This window comes from Eleutherodactylus coqui, chromosome 8 (assembly GCF_035609145.1).
Source record: "Eleutherodactylus coqui strain aEleCoq1 chromosome 8, aEleCoq1.hap1, whole genome shotgun sequence".
NCBI lineage: Eukaryota > Metazoa > Chordata > Amphibia > Anura > Eleutherodactylidae > Eleutherodactylus > Eleutherodactylus coqui.
In genome coordinates, this window is record NC_089844.1 from 195,430,508 (window position 1) to 195,453,145 (window position 22,638).

General features: G+C 46.1%; 1 protein-coding gene across 3 annotated transcripts in view; it reads right to left on the reverse strand.

Moving 5' to 3' along the window:
• Positions 1-22,638, reverse strand: part of LOC136577304 (integrin alpha-L-like) — a 40,278-nt gene that overhangs the window by 12,809 nt on the left and 4,831 nt on the right. Inside the window, exons 6-20 of one of the 3 annotated variants that reach the window (XM_066577164.1) lie at positions 21,370-21,484; positions 20,498-20,628; positions 19,585-19,727; positions 19,131-19,275; positions 16,344-16,482; positions 15,436-15,503; positions 6,017-6,128; positions 4,623-4,771; positions 4,403-4,540; positions 4,129-4,332; positions 2,092-2,213; positions 1,575-1,720; positions 1,331-1,485; positions 1,112-1,225; positions 785-843 (exon numbers count right to left, since the gene is read on the reverse strand). In XM_066577164.1, the coding sequence (XP_066433261.1) occupies positions 785-843; positions 1,112-1,225; positions 1,331-1,485; positions 1,575-1,720; positions 2,092-2,213; positions 4,129-4,332; positions 4,403-4,540; positions 4,623-4,771; positions 6,017-6,128; positions 15,436-15,503; positions 16,344-16,482; positions 19,131-19,275; positions 19,585-19,727; positions 20,498-20,628; positions 21,370-21,484 (1,940 nt within the window). Of the gene's footprint in view, positions 1-784; positions 844-1,111; positions 1,226-1,330; positions 1,486-1,574; positions 1,721-2,091; positions 2,214-4,128; positions 4,333-4,402; positions 4,541-4,622; positions 4,772-6,016; positions 6,129-15,435; positions 15,504-16,343; positions 16,483-19,130; positions 19,276-19,584; positions 19,728-20,471; positions 20,629-21,369; positions 21,485-22,638 lie in introns of those variants that run through there. The other 2 variants (XM_066577165.1, XM_066577166.1) reach the window with 2 other exon arrangements.

The following is a 22,638-nucleotide window of genomic DNA, read 5'->3' on the forward strand; positions in this document are numbered from 1 at the left end:
TAACCCTTTGCAATCCAATTTTGGATTCAGGGTTTCCTAGGGGGCTTTCTCTTTCTGACATTATACAATGGCACCATCTGCTGGCTAGAGCCAGTACTGCGGTAGAGGACATGCTTGAGAGGCCCCCCGACAACAGAGCGGCCAGTAATATACAGTAAGAATACCCTGCCGGACGTCTTCCAACATCGAAGCTGTACAGCCTTCAATCAGAATGTCGTCAGACAGTGGATTGGAAAGGGTTAATACAGTAGAGGAGATCATGGAGATGGAGAGCCTCACTTGAGGGTACACACAACCCCTATCTGAACATGTGGTGTCATTGGATGGGATATCAGGATTGACTAGAGTACTAAAGCCCGTATACTCATTACATTATCCTGGGTAATCTAGCCTTGAAACTACACGGCCAACCTACTACGTTTCTTACAAGACTGATAAGCTTCTGATTGGGTCTCTTCATTCTTCTTCTTCACTCTACTCCTACTTCCACCGTTCCAACCCCTAGTTTTCCTCCTATTGAGATGCTGTTCATAAAATCTCTCTCTTCATGAAGATGTAGGCTTGATGGCCAGCAGTGTAAACTGGATAACTGGCTATCAGTCTCTCTATCTGTTGTGCCTATCATATCCTCCCAGAGACCCTTCTAGGTCCACGCGGCATCCTAGCACCCTTGTTTTTTATATATTTGAAAGTTACATAAATAAACAATTAAAACCCTGGTGATCATCAGCGGTGACACTACCTGTTCACCAGGGACTGGGGTTGGTTGGTGACCGGTACTTACGTGACTTTTATGCTCATGTCCATCTCGCAGATCGCTTCTTCACAGATTTGTAAGAAAATCTAAAGAGAAAGAAATAAGATGAGATTACAGGCAGCAGAGGTTACCCAAAGTCTTACACCATTCAGTGGTCTCTCCTCCAGACCACCCATCATATATAGGGCTCACATATGGTTGCTGCTCGATCATGGGATGGTCAGTAGATCCTAATAAACAAGAGCCCACCCTGCAAGTAAAGGCCTGTTTACACAGGATGAGTGTCTGGCAAAAGATGCCCAACACTCGTCCCATGTAAATGGGCCTTAAGTGTCATGTGGACACCACACCTACCAGATTGGTGGCACCAAGGCTACTGGATGGGGAAACAAGCCAAGGAGCATGAATCTGCATTGGAAAGGCTGTAAGAGACACCTGAACCTCAGAGAGATCTTCTACACCACAGTCCTAAGAAAGGAAAGAACAGAGAGGTGAGCCAAGCTCGCCTAGGAACGAGGATGACTAAGGTGAGCCTACTGACGAGCACCACCCAGGACTCATTTCACACCTCACCTGGAGGAATACCGTATAGTTCTGACACTGGGCACCCGGCCCCTGGATTGCTACAGTCCCATTCATCTCGCTCTGTTTGTTTGTGAAGAGAATTCGACTTTCCGGTCTATGAAAATCCAGAAGAAGACTGTACTGGATGGAAATGGACAAGGGACCTGTGAGACAAAACGTAAGAGTGAACCTATCAGAGGCCACATCCTGCTGCACCACCATGGGGCCAGATCCCACACGTAGGGTTTCCTACCTGTATATTTGGGGGTCAGTATCTCGACTTGCACACATGCCTCTAGGATTAGCTTACTATCACAGTCACTCGCCTTTAGACTGGAAACAACCATATATGTCTGGTTTGAGGTCACACTTATACTCACTTTAAGGAGAGGTTGGGATCTGTGTGGAAAATAAGAAGTGATAGACCTTAATACACCCCTCCACGTCTGCAGCCTCTGTTTGTGTTGTTCTGCTATTTTAATGTTTCCTGTTGTTTCGTGGGAGGGGTAACGGTTCGTACTTCATTCAGATGCCGCCAAAGAGTGGTCTGAGGTTATAGTTGGCTTTGTGCCAGGCTCCTCTGGCTTTGTTTCCTAGCCCTAGTACACTGGTCATGGCCTTGCTGTGCTTAATGAGGGACACTGACTATATACAGCAGTGAGGGATCTGGCTGGAAACCCTAAACCTATATCCATAATGACATCATGTGCTGCAGTAAAAAAGGACTTGTTCTACGTGTTTAAAAATGACGCACAATGACATCATACAACCTGTGCAGAGTCACGTGACCTCGCGATCCTACAACCACATCTATCAAGCCATCCTCTGTCATATCTAGGACTCCATGTATAGAGAGACCAAATCCCAGGACTCCTGGAGGACTCAGCAGCCTCTGAAACAGAAAAGAGACATATTGCAACCTGTCAACATCTCTATGACCCTCAGTCTCCTGTCTGTCATCTCTACAACACTTAGTCTTTTTCTCATCAGTTATCTCTATGATTCTCAAAGATAATGGACAACAGAAAGAATGAGGGTCAAAGGGATGACCAACAAGATGGATAGCAATCACTCATGTCACCTCTTCGATCCTGAGAAATGATTGACAAGTGAAGAGACTGAGGGTCACAGAAATGACGAGAGTGACCGAGGGCCATAGAGATGACAGACAAAAGAGAAATTAGGATCTTCGATCATTTTCGTCATTTTTTTGACTTGGTAACGCTGTTTTTCAAACTTTACTTTTCTTCACATACAGTTTAATGGTTACAGTACTCAGATGAGGCACATCATCTTGCTGGTTATATTGCATACAATCTTTTGCTGTTGCTTAATTTTCTTAACACATACTAAACAGAATATAGCAGTCAGACTACTTCACTGACTATCTTGAGTCCACACTAGCTCCACAGAAGCCGCACCCCAGAACCTAAAAATTTGCAGGTCTCTTTGGTATTAATAAATATAAATGCATTGACCAAAGTGGTGAAGTGTAATCCCTTATTGATTACTATACTTTGTGGCCTTGAATTAGCACCTTCATCAGGTCGAGCAGTTAATCAGAAGCAGGGTGCTAGTTTACCTCTGACTGTTCTTGGTATCCACTTCCTTTTTGACCTTCTTTTGGATCTTTGATCAATGGCTTCCTGCCAAAACATGTATTGAAATCTCTGGTTTTCCTTAATGGGTACTTGATGAAGGAGCCATTTTGGTGCAAAGGATTCATCCCCACTATTTTTATCCATAAATCTATATTAATCAGCGCCAGAGATGACCCACAAATTTTAATTCCTCTATTACCTGGAATATGGATGTATTCTGTTACTGATCCGGACAGCAGGATGTGAAATGGTGAATATGAGACTAAGGTTCTGTATAGTGCGTTCGCAGTGACTCCCCTAACAATGTGAGCTGATCACCAGCTGACTGTGTTTTGGCATTGTTCACACCCTATGAGACGTCTTGTCCTTCAGTGACAATCCCAGGTCTCCACTTAAGGCTGCCTGCAGACAGGCGGAAATTCCACATCGGGAAATCCCGCAGAATTTCCGCCCCTGGAAGCTGCCAGTCTCAGTCTCACAAGTCGTCACTTGTGAGTACTCACCGTCTTCTTCCTGTGACAATCTTCCAAGTCTTGTGCAGTGAAGCAGCTGATCTTCTTTAAGGGGTAAAGCCAGAACTCCAGGCGACCCTCCGCAAGGCCTACATCATACCTCCTGGCCTCCAGCTCACCACTCATGGTCAAGCTGCTCTAACCTCCAGTCCAACACCGCTTCTCCCAACAACCAGGCCTTCACTGGCTTCCAGTTCACCACAGCATCCCAGGTGAGCAGGGCTCAGGCCTAACCATCTTAGGCCAAACTTCAGGTCAAGCAGTTCGTCTATTGGAGTCAAACCTTTACCTTTATCTCCTAGCTATTCCTCTCAATAGTGTAGTGGTGCAGTGCACTGCCATCACTACGCACGCCTTCCAGTCGGTATTGGGCTCTTTTTGGGCCTATACCACAGTCTGTACCTCCTCCTGTAGCTTACAGCCAAAAAGACTGTTATTCACTTTGCAATATAGCTCAATGGGGCCGCCAAGTATCGCAACCCAGTCTCCAGATGACCTGAAACATCAAGGCCTTATATAGACTGTATAACATGAAAGGCACATATACATATAAAAGCAGAAACAAGGATTATTGATTAGTGAAGCCACCATCTAGTCCATTTTAAAGGATGCTCCTCAGTCCATGTACTGTAGAGGAAAGCACAAGGTTCACCCCCTTAAACGCCGCATCCACTAGTTTGTATATCTTCATTACCTGACTGTGGGCATCAGACAGTCCTGCAGCCTCCCCTTTGTATATATACAACGCTCCTTTTCCATCCATCTCATATGGAGCTCCCACAGCCACTTCAGTAAAGCCGTCTCCATCCAGGTCCCCGAGTGATGAGACTGCAGTTCCGAACTGAGACTGCAGATGGCCGGGTTCCCCATGGAGAGTCACTGTGCACTCCAGCTTCTGCTAAAGAGTAGGACTATTACTAAGACAGATTAACTTGGATCAAGTCTCATGTGGCTCACACATATCTCACCTCCATAAACCGGCACACAGAGACCTGTCCTGACCACTTAGCCTCATAGTGATGAGGAGCAGAAATCAGCACCAGGTCAGTCATACCATCTTGGTCAAGGTCTGAGACTGCAATCTCTGCTCCAAAGTACGAACCGACCTACAAGACGGAAAAGTGTCTTTTGATGAGGACTTGACTTCCTATCCCCTTGTCCCCATGAACTCCATCATCAGAATCTCACCTGTTTCCCTAGTAAGGAGTCAATCTTCTTCCATTTAGGTTCACCTGCAACTTCCTGCAGGACAGTGACTAGTCCGACATACTGGTAACGTGGAGACCCCACTACACAAAGAAGTCCTTTCCCAGTATGAAGCAGTTTCACAGAGTAACCTGTGGTAAGTAATAGACTGGTTGGTGACTATGCCCAGAGGACCGAAGATCTGTCCCCAGGCTAGTGGGTAACTATGCCCCGGAAGACCGATGATCTGTCCCCAGGCTGGTGGGTGACTATGCCATGAAGGCACGATGATCTGTCACCAGGCTGGTGGGTCACTATGCCCGGAAGATTGATGATCTGTCCCCAGGCTGGTGGGTGGCTACGCCATTGGAGAACTGATAATCTGTCCCCAGGCTGGTGGGTGACTATGCCCCGGAGGACTGATGATCTGTTCCTAGGGTGGTGAGTGACTATGCCCCAGAGGACCGATGATCTGTCCCCAGGCGGCTGGGTGACTATGATCCGGAGGACTGATGATCTGTTCCCAGGCTGGTGGGTGATTTTGCCCAGAGGACCGATGATCTGTCCCCAGGGTGGTGAGTGACTGCCCCAGAGGACTGCTGATCTGTCCCCAGGCTGGTGAGTGACTATGCCCCAGAAGACTGATGATCTGTCCCTAGGGTGGTGGGTGACTATGCCGCAGAATACTGATGATCTGTCCCTAGGGTGGTGGGTGACTATGCCCCGGAGGACCAATGATCTGTCCCCAGGCTGGTGGGTTACTATGCCCTGGAGAACTGATGATCTGTCCCAAGGCTGGTGAGTGACTATGCCCTGGAGGACTGGTGATCATTCCCCAGGCTGGTAAGTGACTACACCCTGGAGGACTGGTGATCATTCCCCAGGCTGGGGGGTGACTATGCCCTGGAGGACTGGTGATCTTTCCCTAGGGTGGTGGGTGACTAAGCCCCAGAAGACTGATGATCTGTGGCTAGGGTGGTGGAGGACTATGCCCCGGAAGACTGATGATCTGTGGCTAGGGTGGTGGAGGACTATGCCCCGGAAGACTGATGATCTGTCCCTAGGCTGGTGAGCGACTATGCCCTGGAGGACCGATGATCTGTCCCAAAGCTGGTGGGTGACTATGCCCCGGAGGACCGAATGATCTGTCCCCAGGCTGGTGGATGACTATGCCCCAGAGGACCGATGATCTGTCCCCAGGCTGGTGAGTGACTATGCCCCAGAAGACTGATGATCTGTTCCCAGGCTGGTGGGTGACCATGCCCGGAAGACTGATGATCTGTCCCCTAGACTCGCAAAGTCTTATATATATATATATATATATATATATCTCTTAGTATAAGAGGTAGGCACATAATTATACAGAGAAGAAAGTGATAAATAGCAGCTGCGCTCACCCAGATAGCCATTCCTATCCTCTTCTTTTGAGGACATGTAAACGAGTTGTTCCTGCTCCAGGATTCCACCGGACCAATCGAATATACCAGGATCTCCAAGAATCTCCCGATCCTACAAGAAAGAGTAATGTTTATAGGATGAGGTGAGCGCCACATGTCCTGGATGTGGTGGGGGATACAGAGAATTCCCCTAAGAATGACATCCACAGTGAGGCCCCTCCGAAAGAGGGACTATTAAATATTGTACAAGAACAACAAGGCATCTGGTCATTCTTTCACATACAAGAATAACCTGACCGTAGCCATGATAGATATGTCATCGGTACCACCGTGTGTGCAGGGGGGACCACAGTATGTTATATGGGGTACTGGTATATCTTGTCTCCACCGGAAGAATGGGTAGAGACATGGATTGGCCTGGTTGAGTTGTAGGGGAGGGCTTGTTGATGCCCACAACAGTGCTCCCATCTTCCCTGCTGAAGACGCTGCAGTCAGTGTCTCGCCTCCCATCTGCCATACCAGCCCCATGTCAGCCTGCGTTGCTGCTGCGAGTCTCCCATGCCAAACCCGCTGCCTGTGCTCTGTGGGCCGCTGTGACCATCAGCCGCCGTCGGCTGTCTATCAGCTCCCTCTGTCCTGTCGTCCCTGCTCGCATCTCCGCTGTCACACTGCACCTCCACCCCCGCCATCCTCCGCTCATGGCCCGGCTGCCACGGTGTTTCCTCAGTGCCGTGACATGTGACGGAGCCACCATCCCTCACTCTTCCCCGGCGCTGTCCTCCCCTATGTGCTTCCGGTTGCGCTTTCTGTGTCCTCCCTGGCCACCGCGATCCCCCTCACTCTCCCCCGGCGCTCTGTGCTCCTGGCTGCCGTCCACTATTAGTCTCCTCTCTGGCAACTGCACTAAAACAGAAAGCGGGGCCGTCTTCTGGGGCGCAGGGATGGCATGCCATATTGCAGGGAGGGCGGCGGCAATCCTATTACAGCCGGACCCATTGCAAGGAGGCCGTCGGGGAAGCTGCTTGAAGCTGAGACAGAAGGGTATTGCATAGCCCAGCTAATCAGCAAGTGCGGGTGTACACTATACCTCCCACAGCACAATCCTAGGTCTTCACCCTTTTTTGTGGTGGAGGCAAGATACACCAGTACCGTTATAAGACAAAACCGCAATATGTGTGCACATCTGGCACATGCCGGACCTGAATGGTGCCCAATGCACCCCACTGGCTGAATTGAGGTCCACTAGGCTCTTTGCATGCCAGCCAACATTTTCCTGGATAATACCGTGCAGAATGCTGTGCTTTTTTTTGTCTGGATTTTGTGCCGGCTCTGCATATGCGTCTATCCCCAAACAGCGGGGTTATTGACATACTGTACATCGACTTTTATGAGGGGGGTCTCCAATTCCTTTAATGCCCTCCAGAAATTCATTTTCACAACGTTAAAAAACGGTGTACTGTATCCAAGACTTCTGCACCACTCCTGCAATGGTGGATTCCATCCTGCTAACAGCCCTTGATGAAGGTGCGCAAGCCTTCACAGTTCGCCTTTGCATGTATAGTTTTCTGGCTTGGTTTCCTATTTCTACTCATTGTTAAAGAGTCGTACACAGTTGCCATCCAATAGGTGGCGCTGCAGAGGTATTGTTCCATCTTCCTTATTTGCACAGCTCCAGTAAAGCATGCTCAAAAATGCCTTGTAAAAGGAAAAAGTGAGCTAACAAATCTAAAGTCCAGAGGGAAAACCACCAAGAGTTAAAAGAGACGAACAGAAACGTAACAAGCTGAGGAAACGTGAAGACCATGTGCTGGGTGATGTCTGATTATACTTAGGCCCCACTTACACATGCGGCCGGCAATCTGCCATGATTTCACTTTAGTTTTCGGACGCAGGTTCTTGCCGCTGACAGCAGAATTTAGCGCCCTCATCATTGTGATGGATAATTAGGTGTGCTAAATAAAAGCAGACAACACTTGAAAATCGTGGCATTAGAAAACACCGCGATTGAGCGCATATCTGAGGCCCCATTGAAATCAATGGGAGCATTATATCGCTATTACTACAGTGTTCAAAACGCTGCAGTAAAAAGCGCATGTGTGTGAGCGGCCTTAGAATGTCCGCCTTTTGTTTGTTTTGAATGCATGCGTATTTTTTTTTTTTTTTTTTAATCGTCACACATTTTTTGTCCCGTTTGTCACTTATCTAAACTTTACTTTTTCCTAAACTATAATTATTTCTCACTAGAATGCAAGTTTTGGAATTCAAAGAATATGACAGAAAAGTTACTTCAGGTCTTTAACATTAATAGTCCACATCCTCCTCCCCCTCAGTGAACTCATAATAGTCCAGCTACTGCTTGTGGATTGCTTAAAAAGGTTTTCCCATCACTTAAAATTGCTTCACAATCACTCCGTCCTTCCTGGTTGCTACTGACCTGGACATGTGACTGCTGCAGCCAATCACTGTCCACAGTGACCTTTTATAGCCAGTGATTGGCTTCATCGGCAGCATCCGCCATTACAATGGAGTGGAAGTCCATCACCAGAAAGACTTTAAACAACAGAACTGGCAGTAGAGCCGACCGCCGAATACGTTTTGGCTTCTAGAAGGCAAAGGAAAAGCCACTTGCTGCAAACTCTGGATGGGCTGACAAACACTAAAACTGGACGCCTCATCTGTGGTATTCGATAATATGAAGTGACAATGTTGTAGGGTCCAGAGACACGGTGGCAGATCGTTCAGGAATTACAGCTTCTTTAAGAAGAAATAATTTTCATTCCTTAAGGACTGAACTGTAGACTAAAGGCCACTTCCTCTCTTCTAAAATGCAGTTTTCAGTAAGATGAAAAGGAGGGTCTGACAGATGCAGATACCCCTGATCGTTGCCTTATTGATCTGGCAGTGCGCTGATTGATCATCGGGGGAGAGATCTGCAGCCATACATACCGCGGCTACACCCTCTCCCTGCCCGATCAGTGCAGATAACACTGGAGATCACTCAGATATCTCCCCGAGGTGCAGGTGCTCCTCTGTGTGCACAGGGATAGACCATAGCAAAGACCAAAGAGCTTGAAGAAGCAGCAGGACCGCAGATTATGTCAGAACCACGTGAGCAGAAGCAGCTGTATAGGGTCATGTATTACACTTGTATGTAGGGATTTAGTGGTAGTGAAATCAGTGTCCAACATGTCAGTTGCAGAGCTGTAGGTGTGCGCATGTATGTATGTAACAGAGCTGTATATGTGTGCCCACATGTAGCAGAGTTGTGCATGCTGCGGAGCTGTGTGTTGTGCCCACGTACAAGGTGTATACAGATGTGAAAGTCAAACCAAAATCTTTCAGCATTAAGATGGTACCTGAAAAGTATCAGACAGGGGGCTGCACTGCAGAGAAGTGGCTGCAATGCACACAGAAGACCTCCAGAGTGCGAAAGGCAATCAGGTGGAGGGGGGCAGGGATGAAAAATGTGTTTTCGCTCTAGTGGCTCTTTAATAGAAAAAAACTATTGCATTTTCCTTTTATAAAAAAAGTGTCGCCTCTGCTTTAACAAGAGATGTTCCCAGAATTTACACTATTAACCCCTTAAGGACCAAGCGCTTGGTCCTGGGCTTTAATCCCGGCCGATAGTAAAAATATGGCATGAGATTAAAGCTTTTGCTGCTGCAATGAATCAGAAGCATGTCGGGTTATCAGCTGTTAGCTACAGCTGAGAACCCGAAGAAGAAGGGAAAAGCGGTTTTTAACCCTTTCTGCCTTCTCCTTTCCCAAGTACACAGAGTTCAATGGGTGCTACGTACTAAAAAGTGAAAGTGTTTCTTCCAACTATGTGAACCAGCAGTCATGTGACTACCAGGAGCCCCTTGTTACAGCAAAGTTGCAGGGTCCTAGCGCACCCTGATCAGCTCTGCAAATGACTATTGTCACTATAGGGGGAGGTCTTCCCCTGTAACTGGGGATCCTATGGATGCTCCAGCAACAGTCTCAAATAAAAAATTAAAACAAAAAAAAATGTGAATGACCCCCGAAGGTCTTAAATGACGTTATAGGGGACATATTTGGTAAAAAAAATAATAACATAAATAAGTGAAAAAACCCATTAGAGAATAAAATAAAAATGTACATAAAAAAGAAAATAACCCAAAGCCGGCGCCGTATGCGCCCTGTAATCCAAAACTATACATATTATATATCCAAATGTCCGAAACAAATTGAGGAACCCATTCCTATACTTTATTTTAGCGTAAATATACTAATTAAAAAAAAAATTTAAATGTAAAAAAAAAAAAAGCATTTTATTTGTATTTTTCCCCCAATAAAGCTAAAAAACGAGAAAGAAAGTCAGTGAAAAAGATATTCTGAGGCACCTTCTTTGTCCCACTGGGCAGAGAGAGCTTCACAACTGTGCCGCTTTGAAGAAATTGCAAACTGGGAAAATGGTACAAGACACAAATTTTTAAGCATTTGGAAACCTTGGTGCGAATACATCACTTCAAACAATTTCAGCTTGGGTCCATAAACTTCACCCCATGCGCTCTACTACCTCATAAATTCCCCACATACTCTACTCCCCCAAAGCTTCCAAAAATCCGTCTTCAGGTGAAACCTTGAATGTGTTTGGAGATAATTTTCTCATTTACCACATAACAGCGATCGCCCTAGGCCGAATGTCACACACCCGTCGCGAATTCCGCAGCAATGTTCTGCGATCCCTGTTGTATGGCATGAAAAATGTATGTAGCAGAGCTCTGTGTGTGTGACGTGTATGTATCAGAGCTATGTGTGTGTGTGACATGCATGTATCAGAGCTATGTGTGTGTGACATGCATGTATAAGAGCTGCATGGTGCATTGCGCCACCAAAAACACTGGTACTATAATTTCCTAATAATTGCTAGTAACTACTGAAAAGTAACAAATGGTAGCGGGAGTTCAGCCCTTCAGTCCGCTCCGCAGTCTGACTTTATATCAGATATAAATATATTTGGCGCAGAACTCAGTCGCCTTAAGTGCATTTTTAACCCCTTAGTAAATGGTTTCCCCTTTTGTGTTCCTGCGGTCATAACTTTTTAATTTTTTTTTCATCAGTGTCACTGTATGACATCTTGTATTTTGTGGGACAAGATCTAATTTTTATAGAAACCAATTTCAGGTCCTTATAATGTATTGAAAAACTTTTATTTTTTTTTGCTGAGGACAATGGAAAAAGAGTTATTTCACTTCAGTTTTTTTTGTGAATTTTTATGGTGTTCCTATGTGGTTTAAATGTTATGTTACCGTTATTCTACGGGTGATTACAATTATGACAACAAATTTAGAGAGGTTTTATTATGTTTTCCAACTTTTGTGTAATATAAAGACTATTATTTTACAAAAATACTTTTTGTGTGGCGCCACATTCCAGGGCAGAGCATTTTTATTTCTCCAAAAAAGAGCCTGGTAACTACAGGCCGGTAAGTCTCACTTCAATAATTGGAAAAATATTCGAGGGGTTTCCGAGAGATGCCATCGATGAGTACCTCAAGGAGAACAATGGAATAACTCCTCACCAGCATGGGTTCATGAAGAGTCGATCATGTCAGACCAATCTGATCAGCTTCTACGATGAAGTAAGCTCTAGGCTGGACCTAGGAGAGTCTATTGATCTTGTATACCTGGACTTCTCTAAAGCATTTGACACTGTGCCGCATAATAGGCTAATATATAAAATGAGACAGCTCGGACTGGGCGAAAACGTGTGTAAGTGGGTAAGGAACTGGCTCAGAGATAGAAAGCAGAGGGTGGTAATAAATGGTTCATGCTCTGATTGGGCCACCGTTGCTAGTGGGGTGCCACAGTGTTCAGTATTAGGCCCCATTCTGTTCAATATATTTAATAACAACCTGATAGAGGGGCTGCACAGCAAAATATCAATATTTGCAGATGATACAAAATTATTCAATATAATTAATACAATGGAGGACAATGTGCGGCTACAAACGGACCTGGACAAGCTGGGGGCTTGGGCAGAAAAATGGCAAATGATGTTCAATGTGGATAAATGTAAGGTTATGCACATGGGCAGGAGAAACGGATGTCACCAATATACACTAAATGGGGTACAGCTAGGGAAAAGTGATATGGAAAAAGACCTGGGGGTACTAGTGGATTGTAGACTAAACTGGAGTAACCAATGCCAGTCAGCTGCTGCAAAAGCTAATAAAGTCTTGGGGTGCATTAAAAGAGGTATAGGGGCGAAGGGCGAGAACATTATCCTCCCACTATATAATGCACTTGTCAGGCCTCACATGGAATACTGTGCAAAGTTCTGGTCACCGGTGCTCAGGAAAGATGTCACAGTGCTTGAGGGGGTTCAAAGAAGGGCGACTAAATTAATAAAAGGAATGAAGGGACTGGAATACCCAGAGAGGCTATCCAAATTGGGACTATTTACTCTAGAAAAAAGACGGCTAAGGGGCGACCAAATAACCATGTATAAGTACATGAGGGGACAATACAAGGATCTCTCCCAGGATCTGTTTATACCCAGGACTGTGACAGTAACAAGAGGGCATCCTCTATGTCTAGAAGAAAGCAGGTTTCATCACCAACACAGAAAAGGGTTCTTTACTGTAAGAGCAGTGAGACTGTGGAACTCTTTGCCTGAGGGTGTGGTGATGGCAAAATCCATAGAGGAGTTTAAGAGGGGGCTAGACGTTTTTCTAGAACACTACTATATTACAGGATACAGACATTAGGTGACCAGCGGCGTTGATGATCTCAAATGTTGATCCAGGGATTACTTTGGCTGCCGTTATGGAGTCAGGAAGGAATTTTTTCCCTCCAAATGAGCTAAATTGGCTTGTTGTTTTTTTTTTTCCTTCCTCTGGACCAACAAGGGGGGGGGGGGGGCTAAAACAGGCTGAACTAGATGGACATTGTCTTCATTCAGCCTAACATACTGTGTGGTTGACAGAGCTGTACCAGGGATGCTTTTTGTGGGACTTTTTATTGGTACCATATTGACATATATATGATTTTTTTTTTTTATTATTTTTTATTTCTGGGAAAACAAGATGAATAGAAAATGGCTATTTGGGATTTTTTTATGCAATTTTCCATGCTTGATAAATAATGTAATATTTTATGGTACGGATTGTTATGGATGTGGCGATACCAATTTTGTGTAGGGTTTATTTTTGTTGTTCTCATATTTTCAAAATTTAAAGCCCTGTGAAAGTTTTTACTTTTTTTCTGCAAAAACATTTAGATGCCATAGTCAGCAATAACCGCCGCATTGTTTTCTTGAAAAGAAACCCATAAGTGACAATCAGAGAGCAAATATGCTTTCTGATTGATGGGGATAATAACATAAATAAAAATTTAGGTCACCCCTCCCTTAGGCCAGGGAGATATACAGAAGAATCCCAGATCTTATCTGTTGCTGCTGGTCAGACATCTGTTTAATGCAGCTAGGGCAAGCATTCTGAAGCGTTGGCGGCAAACTTACCCTCCTATCGCGATGTGGTTTAATATGATCCCCAAGACGATGGAGATGGAGGAACTCACAGCATCTATCAAAGATTCGCTGGATGAGTTCCCTTAAACTTACTGGATCGAGTTCCTAGACTCTAAGGGCTAAAGAATTTGAATGGTTAAGGTCTCCCCTGACCCAATTCTCAGGTTCCTTATATGGGTATCTGGATCCTGTGCGCCTATACCCCTCTCCCACTTAAAAATGGGGGTTAGACTATGGGATGCTTCCCCCCCGCCCCTTTTTTTCTCTCTTCTCCTTCATCTCTACCATTTCTTCATCTCTACCACTAACCTTTTAGACTCATTTTCATGAGTGAATAGTACAGGAGGATATAAAAAATCTTATATTGCATCTTACTAGAGCTAGAAGATCAGCTACTTCTTCTCATCCTCTTTCTGCAGTGATCACTCAACTCTGAATGTACTGAGAAAGTCTTTAGACCAATAGATCGGCTTGAAGCTGTTGCTCATAGAAGTCTATGGAGAGGAGAGTAGGAGGGAGTTGGAAGAAGACAGAAAAAAACGAGACTGCCAAAGAGACCAGATCTGTGGAGTGTGATGTCTGACCTCCAATGTATCTGGTCAGGTCTGCAAGTCAGCAGTACCAGGCGTAGGTTGTCCAATAGGCAAGATGATGCACTCGCCACGTGTAAAGGCGGCCACAGATTTCTGGACAGTTTGACGGCTGATCTCCAGGAGCTGGAGGATCCTCCACAGAATGTTTAAGAGGGGGGTAAGGGTGGATAATGGGAACTTTCCACAGGCTCTGCCACATTGAGCGGCCTACCATATATCCTATGTACATTGGCCCCTTCCTCATGGGATTTTGTCCATCCCAGACCATTTTTCAGTGCAGTTTTGAGGGATTCTCTCATTGATGTGTCACCAGTATACTCATTGAGGCTTACTGGGAATTTCTTAGACACTGATGTAAATATTAATCACCCATCCTGGTGATCACATGAATCTGTAACCCCACAAATACTCTAATAATGGTCCACAAAGTAGCCTCCGTACTCTCCTTAATCAGTTCTTAGAAGTAGTCCCTGTAACGCCTTCAATGATTGTCCCCAGGGGAAACCCCTGTACTCCCATCAATGATGGTCCCCAAGGGAAGGCCATGTACCCCCTTCAATGATGGTCCCCAGGGAAATGCCATGTACCCCCTTCAATGATGGTCCCCAGGGAAAGGCCATGTACCCCCTTCAATGATGGTCCCCAGGGAAAGGCCATGTACCCTCCTTAATGATGGTCCCCAGGGAAAACCCCTGTACCCCCTTCAATAATGGTCCCCAGTGGAAGGCCATGTACCCCCCTCAATGATGGTCCCCAGGGGAAGGCCATGTACCACTCTCAATAATGGTCCCTAGGGGAAGGCCCTGTACCCCCTTCAATAATGGTCCCCAGGGGAAGGCCATGTACCCCCCTCAATGATGGTCCCCAGGGGAAGCCCATCTACCACCCTCAATGATGGTCCCCGGGGGAAACCCCTGTACCCCCTCAATGATGGTCCCCAGGGGAAGGCCATTTACCACCCTCAATGATGGTCCCCAGAGGAAGGCCATTTACCCCCCACAATGATGGTACCCAGGGGAAGGCCATTTACCACCCTTAATGATGGTCCCCAGGGAAAGGTCATGTACCCCCCCCCCCTCAATGATGGTCCCCAGGGAAAGGTCATGTACCCCCCCCCCCCTCAATGATGGTCCCCAGGGAAAGGTCATGTACCCCCCTCAATGATGGTCTTCAGGGGAAGGCCATGTACCCCCTAAATGATTGTTCCCAGAAGAATCTCCTGTACCCCCTTAAGTTATGGACCTGTTCTAGAAAAACATGCACAGTGCCCCCATCACAGAAATTATTGAGCACATCATACTATACACATACATCCCTCCTCCTGTCACCTACCTCTGTGAGAGCAGCACTCAGTGCAGCGGAAGACATTTCACGAGAAAAATTGGAACCTTGTGCAACTCCTGAAACCAGAAATGACATGTGTATGTAGCCGATAAGAAAAGAGCTGGAAACCACAATATATACTTCTATCCCCTCAGGATCAGTACAGGATAAGTAATGTATGTGCACAGTGACTCCACCAGCAGAATACTGAGTGCAGCTCTGGAGTATAATACAGGATGCAAACCAGGTTCAGTACAGGATAAGTAATGTATGCACACAGTGACTCCAACAGCAGAATAGTGAATGGAGCTCTGGAGTATAATACAGGATGTAACTCAGGAGCAGTACAGGATAAGTAATGTATGTACACAGTGACTCCACCAGCAGAATAGTGAGTGCAGCTCTGGAGTATAATACAGGATGTAACTCACGATCAGTACGAGATAAGTAATGTATATACACACAGTGACTCCACCAGCAGAATAGTGAGTGCAGCTCTGGAGTATAATACAGGATGTAACTCACGATCAGTACGAGATAAGTAATGTATATACACACAGTGACTCCACCAGCAGAATAGTGAGTGCAGCTCTGGAGTATAATACAGGATGTAACTTAGGATCAGTACAAGATAAGCAATGTATATACACAGTGACTACACCAGCAGAATAGTGAGTGCAGCTCTGGAGTATAATGCAGGATGTAACTCAGGAGCAGTACAGGATAAGTAATGTATGTACACAGTGACTCCACCAGCAGAATAGTGAGTGCAGCTCTGAAGTATAATACAGGATGTAACTCAGGATAGGTAACGTAATGTATCACTTTTATGTACATTACTTATGTGTGTATACTGTAATCAGAAGTGATCAAGGAGAAGAAAACTCTGTATTCAAGTCCATCACCCTAAGACTCACCCTCAATGGCCAAAATCTTGGTTTGCAGCTCTTTAAAGAAACCCTCCAGGTTGGAGTAGTCCTGCATCACATGCATGTGGCTTTCTGGTGGTTTAGAAGCCAGTTCAGTATTACGCTCTAGTATAAAGTTTTTTCCTACCTATTAATGAAAGAATGGAGGAGATGACACTTGTAAAATGTATAGAAGCTGGGATTTGATATCATAGTATGCAGGGTAAGGAGCAGAGTACAGAAGATAGCATCATAGGTGAGGAGTAGAGAACGTAGGATAGCCCTGTGATGATGTGAAGGAAAGAAAATAGCCATGTAGTGATTTAATGGGTGATAAATGACAGACAGAATGTAGGCTTGTGATGATGTAATGGGTGACGAGTATAGCACTGATGTAATGTGTGAGGAGTGGAGGACAGATGACAGCCCTGTGATGATGTAATGGGTGACGAGTATAGCACTGATGTAATGTGTGAGGAGTGGAGGACAGATGACAGCCCTGTGATGATGTAATGGGTGACAAGTATAGCACTGATGTAATGTGTGAGGAGTGGAGGACAGATGACAGCCCTGTGATGATGTAATGTGCGAGAAGTGGAGGACAGCACTATGATGATATAATGGCTAGGTGTGGAGGACAGAGAATAGCACTTTGATGATGTAATGTGCGAGAAGTGGAGGACAGCACTACGATATTATGGCTAGGAGTGGAGGACAGAGGATAGACCTGTGATGATGTAATGTGCGAGAAGTGGAGGACAGAGGATAGCCCTGTGATGATGTAATGTGCGAGAAGTGGAGGACAGCACTATGATGATATAATGGCTAGGTGTGGAGGACAGAGAATAGCACTTTGATGATGTAATGTGCGAGAAGTGGAGGACAGCACTACGATATTATGGCTAGGAGTGGAGGACAGAGGATAGACCTGTGATGATGTAATGTGCGAGAAGTGGAGGACAGAGGATAGCCCTGTGATGATGTTATGTGCGAGGAGTGGAGGACAGCCCTGTGATGATGTAATGTGCGAGAAGTGGAGGACAGAGGATAGCCCTGTGATGATGTTATGTGTGAGGAGTGAGGGACAGAGGATAGACCTGTGATGATGTAATGTGCGAGAAGTGGAGGACAGCACTATGATGATATAATGGCTGGGAGTGGGGGACAGAGGATAGACCTGTGATGATGTAATGTGCAAGGAGTGGAGGACAGCACTACGATATTATGGCTAGGAGTGAGGGACAGAGGATAGACCTGTGATGATGTAATGTGCGAGGAGTGGAGGACAGCACTATGATGATATAATGGCTAAGCTTGGAGGACAGAGGGTAGCCCTGTGATGATGTAATGTGCGAGAAGTGGAGGACAGCACTACGATATTATGGCTAGGAGTGGGGGACAGAGGATAGACCTGTGATGATGTAATGTGCAAGGAGTGGAGGACAGCACTTTGATATTATGGCTAGGAGTGGGGGACAGAGGATAGCCCTGTGATGATGTTATGTGCGAGGAGTGGAGGACAGAGGATAGCCCTGTGATGATGTTATGTGCGACGAGTGGAGGACAGAGGATAGCCCTGTGATGATGTTATGTGCGACGAGTGGAGGACAGAGGATAGCCCTGTGATGATGTTATGTGCGAGGAGTGGAGGACAGAGGATAGCCCTGTGATGATGTTATGTGCGAGGAGTGGAGGACAGCCCTGTGATGATGTTATGTGCGAGGAGTGGAGGACAGCCCTGTGATGATGTTATGTGCGAGGAGTGGAGGACAGCCCTGTGATGATGTTATGTGCGAGGAGTGGAGGACAGCCCTGTGATGATGTTATGTGCGAGGAGTGGAGGACAGAGGATAGCCCTGTGATGATGTTATGTGCGAGGAGTGGAGGACAGAGGATAGCCCTGTGATGATGTTATGTGCGAGGAGTGGGGGACAGAGGATAGCCCTGTAATGATGTTATATGTGAGGAGTGGAGGATAGCCCTGTGATAATGTAATGTGCGAGGAGTGGAGGACAGAGGATAGCCCTGTGATGATGTTATGTGCGAGGAGTGGAGGACAGAGGATAGCCCTGTGATGATGTTATGTGCGAGGAGTGGAGGACAGAGGATAGCCCTGTGATGATGTAATGTGTGAGGAGTGGAGGACAGCCCTGTGATGATGTAATATGTGAGGAGTGGAGGATAGCCCTGTGATGATGTAATGTATGAGGAGTGGAGGATAGCCCTGTGATGATGTTATGTGTGAGGAGTGGAGTACAGCCCTGTGAAGATGTAATGTGTGAGGAGTGGAGGACAGAGGATAGCCCTGTGATGATGTAATGTGTAAGGAGTGGAGGATAGCCCTGTGATGATGTAATGTGCGAGAAGTGGAGGGCAGAGGATAGCCCTGTGATGAGGTTATGTGCGAGGAGTGGAGGACAGAGGATAGCCCTGTGATGATGTTATGTGTGAGGAGTGGAGGACAGAGGATAGCCCTGTGATGATGTTATGTGTGAGGAGTGGAGGACAGAGGATAGCCCTGTGATGATGTAATGTGTGAGGAGTGGAGGATAGCCCTGTGATGATGTAATGTGTGAGGAGTGGAGGATAGCCCTGTGATGATGTAATGTGCGAGGAGTGGAGAACAGAGGATAGCCCTGTGATGATGTTATGTGCAAGGAGTGGAGGACAGAGGATAGCCCTGTGATGATGTTATGTGTGACAAGTGGAGGACAGAGTATAGCCTTGTGATGATGTAATGTGTGAGGAGTGGAGGGCAGAATATAGCATTGGGATATCAAAGGAGAAACAGATTACCCCAATAATATAACGTGTGACTTTTTGTTTGTCCGCAGCTTCTGTGTCTCCATTGTTTTTATCGTTTGCCTCGCCATCTGTTAGAAGAAGAAGAATCCTCTTGGCCTCCTGTCGGACTCCAGCTGCTGGGGTGAAGATCTCATCTCTGCAGGATTACATAGGATGTTAGAGAGTGTGTATCAACATAATATAAGAAATAGACTCTTCTCCGTCAGGAATCCATAACCTGCAGCTAATACGTTTCAGAAGTATAAACCACAACATGTTTATGGGATCAGATGCAGGTCAGAAAGCTGATGGGACGGACTGTGCACAATACCCTTGTGTGCACACGTGAGGCCTCTGCTGCTACCTACTTTATGTAACAGCAGAGCTGGAATGAGCAGCCAACATACTTCAATGGTATCATTTTCAGGTTGTTTCAGGATATTACGGAGCTTCTCTGAGCACTTACAGTGTGAATCTGATGGCTTTGTAGGTATTTGTCGCTCCTCCCTTGTGCTCCATGTTCTCAATGCGTTTTTCACCTTCTCCAAGCTTATAGTCCTTGAAATCAAAAATTTTCTGTGGCTTGCTTCCATACTGAACGACAGCAAACTACGGAATAGAAAAGTGATTATTTATTGTGGAGGAAACAGGGGGAACAAAATGAAGAACCGCCAGAGAGAACAGACCCCAGGGTAAAATGAGAGATGCTACCACTGATGCTGGACAGCAGTAAATGGAGATCATGGAAAGTACTGAGGGGGTATGGGAGGTGTGTGATGGAGGAGGCTAAAGAATGGAGAAACCGGTAAGTGATGGAAGAGGAGCAGGCTGGAGAATGCAGATATTGGTATATCATGGTGAAGACGGAGGCTGGAGATATTGGTATGTGATGGTAGTGGAAGGTACTGGTGAATGAAGATACTGTCGTATGAGGGTGCTGGGCAGTAGTAAATGGATCTCATGGAAGGTACTGAGGGGGTGTGGGAGGCCTGTGGGAAATATGGCTAGGTGTAATAGAGGAGGCTGCTGGAAAATGGAGATATTGGAATGCGATGGTGGAGAATTGCGATATTGGGTGAGATGATAGAGGAGGAGACTAGAAGATGGAGACATTGGTTTGAGATGGAGGAGTGGGCTCAAGAATGGAGATATTGGTATGTGATGGTGGAAGATGGAGATTTTAGATGGTGATGGGAAATCGATGGTAGTGATTGTTGAGATTTTTGAAACCTCAGGAGAGAAGTCGGAGTGAATGGAAACACTCGGGTGGGAGGTGGGGATTGTGATGTGCTGTTAAATGGACATTTTGGAAGATGCAGGGGGTGAGAGGTAGTGAACATCCAGCTCTCATACCTCCTTGCCATGGTCAAGTCTCTTACATTCACAGTGCTGTTCTTCAGGTTAAGGATTGCTTTGAGCAAGAAACTCTTAACAGATGCAAACTCGGGAGTGCCCACACTGAACGAGTCATCGAATAGGAAACACAGGTCCACCTCCACCTTCTGGCACACTGGAAGGACATCAAAGAGGAAGGAAGGATGAACACTGACAACTTTTTTAAAGGTGGACGACTTCTTACCAGATAATTTGAATTGACAAATGATCGCTTTGGCTAAAGTAATTATTTTCATCAACTTAAGTGTATAAGCACCTTTAGGAATAGGCAATGTCGGCGAGGGAGTAAGCAATAGGTAAGGATGGAGGAGGGCACAGGTGGGGGTAGGGAGTGGCAGTAGGTAGGGATGGAGGAACACAGGTAGGGAAGGGAGATAGAGGCAGTAGCTAGAGATGGAGGAAAGCAAGAGATGGAGAAAAGGAGAAACAGGCAGTTGGTAGGGATGGAGGAGAACATAGGCAGGGAAGGACAAGCAGTAGGTAGAGATGGAGGAAAGCAAGAAGCGAAGAGAGGGAGACAGGGAGTACGTAGTGATAGAGTAAGGTAGAAGTCGGTAAGTAGGGATGGAGGGAGAGCACCACTAGCCCCATAATTTCTCTTATGTGCCCTCTATGAGGGATCTTCTCAACAATGTTCAATAAAAACAATATTGCGAGTGATTTATATAACACGGGTGAATGTTACGAGGCCTCCGCCCGGCACTCATCCGGACGTGTGTATGACAAGGTGCGGGGCCGAAGCTCACATCAGTATGATGCATCCCAAGGACCTTCTATCAGCGTCCGCCAGTCATGAGCAGAAGCCCTGGCAGCATATACTGGTACTAGGGGCACTGCCTTCCATCACGGCACTGACCTTGATAACCGGGAGTTCTTTTCACAGATGCTGTGAGACTGGAGTCCACGGTGTAGCAGGCGCCATTCATGTACAGGGTCTTGGAACAGTCATGAGGTTTGTCAGAACCACATACCTGAAGGCAAACAGAGCAAGTACTCAGGGCAAGACGGACTGAAGATTTCTGGAGACACTCAAACCGGACTTTATTAATTCATGTATATATGAAAGAAGTAAGTGACCCGTGTGCAATTACCATCCATTGTCATCTCAGACCTGCTCTTCGGCCACACAAAACATTAAAGAGGAGAGTGATAAACAATTTGCAGACCTGCCACGTCCCTGTCACGCCTGGTATTCCCCATGGCAGATGTTTCAACCATCAGCGAGAAACATATTCCCTCCTCCATAAGTGTTTCCAGCTGTGCCATGTCTGAGGGCTTTCCATTTACCACAACCGTTAGCATCTTGATGGGACTTATGTTTAGGCTGTTGACAGTCCTACCTCCAATTTTTTTCTTCAGCCATTTCTAGATCTCCACCACCATGCTTTACACTGCAGGTATGAGGTTCTTCAGCTCAAACGCTATCATATCTTATGATTATGTGGCTAGATCTCTCTATCTCTGCCTCATCTGTTCATGTCACATTGTCTCAGCAGTCCAGCTGTGTCCTAGGTGTTTAACCTTTTGCAATCCAATTTTGGATTCAGGGTTTCCTAGGGGGCTTTCTTTTTCTGCCATTATGCAATGGCGTCATCTGCTGGCTAGAGCCAGTACTGCGGTACAGGACATGCTGGAGAGGCCCCTGACAACAGAGCGGCCAGTAATCTACGGTAAGAATACCCTGTTGGACGTCTTCTGACATCAGAGCTGTAAAGCCTTCAATCAGAATGTCTTTAGACGTCAGATTAGAAAGGGTTAAGGCCCAATCTCCACGGCACGCACTGATTTTAATGCGGATATCCGCAGCGGATCATCTATAAAATGATTAAAAATGATTTTTAAATGCTTGCGGGTGTTAGCGGATTGTACGTGTATGCACTGCGGATCATCCGCGCCGAAAAAATCCGCAACCCCACCTCCCTAATTGTTTCTAACCTTCAAATCCACAGCAGATCAGCAAATGCGTTTGTGGATGCACTGTGGATCCTAAGTTCCCATAGAGATGAATGGAGCCACATCCACATGGAATCAGCGCTAAAAATGGGGCATGCTGTGCTGTGTACCCCTCTCTCTAATGGCCCCCTCCTGCAGTGTGACCTCAGCAGTGGTCAGAGCCTTTTATCAA